This window comes from Caenorhabditis briggsae (genome assembly GCF_000004555.2).
Source record: "Caenorhabditis briggsae complete genome, chrIV, whole genome shotgun sequence".
NCBI lineage: Eukaryota > Metazoa > Nematoda > Chromadorea > Rhabditida > Rhabditidae > Caenorhabditis > Caenorhabditis briggsae.
Window position 1 is genome coordinate 6,623,118 of NC_013487.2, and position 2,118 is coordinate 6,625,235.

General features: G+C 37.5%; 1 protein-coding gene across 1 annotated transcript; it reads right to left on the reverse strand.

Moving 5' to 3' along the window:
• Positions 1-281: 281 nt before the first annotated feature.
• Cbr-cpi-1 lies at positions 282-1,021 on the reverse strand (the record flags this gene model as incomplete). Its single annotated transcript, XM_045235364.1, has 3 exons — positions 282-527; positions 804-875; positions 905-1,021. The coding sequence occupies 3 exons, from the start codon at positions 1,019-1,021 to the stop codon at positions 282-284; spliced, it is 435 nt and encodes a 144-aa protein (XP_045092974.1).
• Positions 1,022-2,118: the final 1,097 nt, after the last annotated feature.

A 2,118-nucleotide genomic window follows, 5' to 3' on the forward strand; every position in this document is an offset into this window, starting at 1 on the left:
GGGGGGGGGGGTGCTCTTCTATTACATGTTTTGCAGTAAATTTACTACACAATTTAGAGATTTGGAGATAGACCGAATGATCAAAATTACCAGAACGTTCTCTGGACTAGTTCTCTTCAAAAATTCACACTATTCAACAAAAAGACGGGCAGACTCAATGAGATCCCCCTCGATGAACTTGACATGAACTTTTGCATCAATGAACAAATACATTTATTACAAACAAACAAAAAATAGTCCAATCGGGTCAATATATATTTCATACTCATGAGAATCCAAAGTTAAAACTGTTCAGATGGCTTAACATCTCTGACCTTCTCAGCAGTGATCTGAGTGAAGTTCTCCCAGACCTTCTCCCAGATGGTGACCTTGTAAATGGCACGTTGTCCATTAGCTTTAAGTGGACAGTTGGCTGTGGTGATCTGTTTGGCTTGGATTGGTCCACCTTTGGCACATGTGGATTCTCCAACCAGGACTTCAAGAATGGTGTTGGTTCCAGCAACGACTTGGACTTGAGCTTTCAGGACCTGAAGAAATGGAAATTAGGGGAACTCTTTTAAAATACCGTAAACACTCTGGTAGATACCCTATACTTGTACTTTGAGCTAAATTATCTCAAATCCTGGGCAATATACTAAAAATGTGCCAACTGACAAAACACTTCTGATTTTATGATAAACAATTTGTCAGTTGACACATTTTTGATATCTTTCATAGAAATCGAGATAATCGAGATCGTGTAGGGTTGCCTCCTATAAGAGTGTTTACAGTACCTTGAACATTCTCTTCTTCCCAAAACTAACCTTAATTGGAACCAAATAATTTCCTCCATTGTTTTGTCCGTTGATTTCTGGAATCGATTTCCATGCAGAACCCTGAAATTACCCTCAATAAAATGCTAAACTTCTCTATCACAACTTACAGTATACTCTGTAGCATTAGCATCAGACAGTCCTCCGGCCATTTGTCCATTGGCAGTCATAGTCAAAAACAAAACAACAATAAGGAAAACGTATTGCATTTTTCAATACTTCTCACGGTTGGACTGTCAGTCAACAGTCGCTTTTTATACCGTCGAGAGGGTGGGAGTGTGCAGTGTGATAGGGGTCGACGAAAGACCAACAAATTGGACGGAGAGAAACAGAGAGAAAAGAAATGGAAAAGTCTAGGTTATGACTAATCGAAATTACGAATTTTATGAGGAAGATCGATTGATCAGCGAACGTATTGCTATAGAAATTGTGATATCATGTTCAGAAATTATTAGGAAGTTGGTTCGATTATCTCGATCCCTTTTATCCCTCTTATTGGGGGACGAGCTATTGCAATTGTAATGTGACAGTTGAAACCGAACTTCAAGATCTTTTTCGCGAAAATTTGGAACATTCTAGAATCTCCTTTTTTCAAAGCATCCATGTTATTATTATGGTACGAAAAATCGGAGCTGTGGAAGAGAAACGCCGGTGGCCTTGGCTAGAAGTCCCACAACGAAAACTACAGGAACCTAAAAAGTTCTATAATTTATTCAAAATTTTCCGGAAAATAAATCTATTTTTGAATTCACCACCTCGATTTTTGGTGGGTTTCCAGTCAATTTTTTCACTTTCGAAAATATTTATCTTCCGACTTTTTTTGGGGAAAATTACAGAAAACTCGTAGAGAAGCAGTGAAAAGCTCGAAAATAAATTAGGGAAATAAGCATATTTTAGGTTACGGTAGTTTTCTTTGTGGGACCTTCGGCCATCGGATTTTCTTGTACCAAAAGAATAACGTCATTTTCTTCCTTCGCCTTGCTATCAATCTTTTATCAAAACAATAACACGGTGGAATTAGGTCGAACTGTCACAAAACAACATTCAACTCATGTGCCAGAGGGGAAGGAAAATGTTTGATAAGTTTTGAAACTCTTTCGAAACTTTTTTAACAGCATGTGATGATTGAATGACTTGTTTATTTGTAACACATGAGAAGAATTTTCGTTGAATGGAATTTCCAGATGGAATTTCCAGAATTTCTTTCACTGTTAACAGTTTTGTTTCATTTGAAGTTTAGGAAGATTTCAGATTCTTTTCCACGGCTTTACATTTTACTGGAGTACTGTACATGACGAGCGTTCAA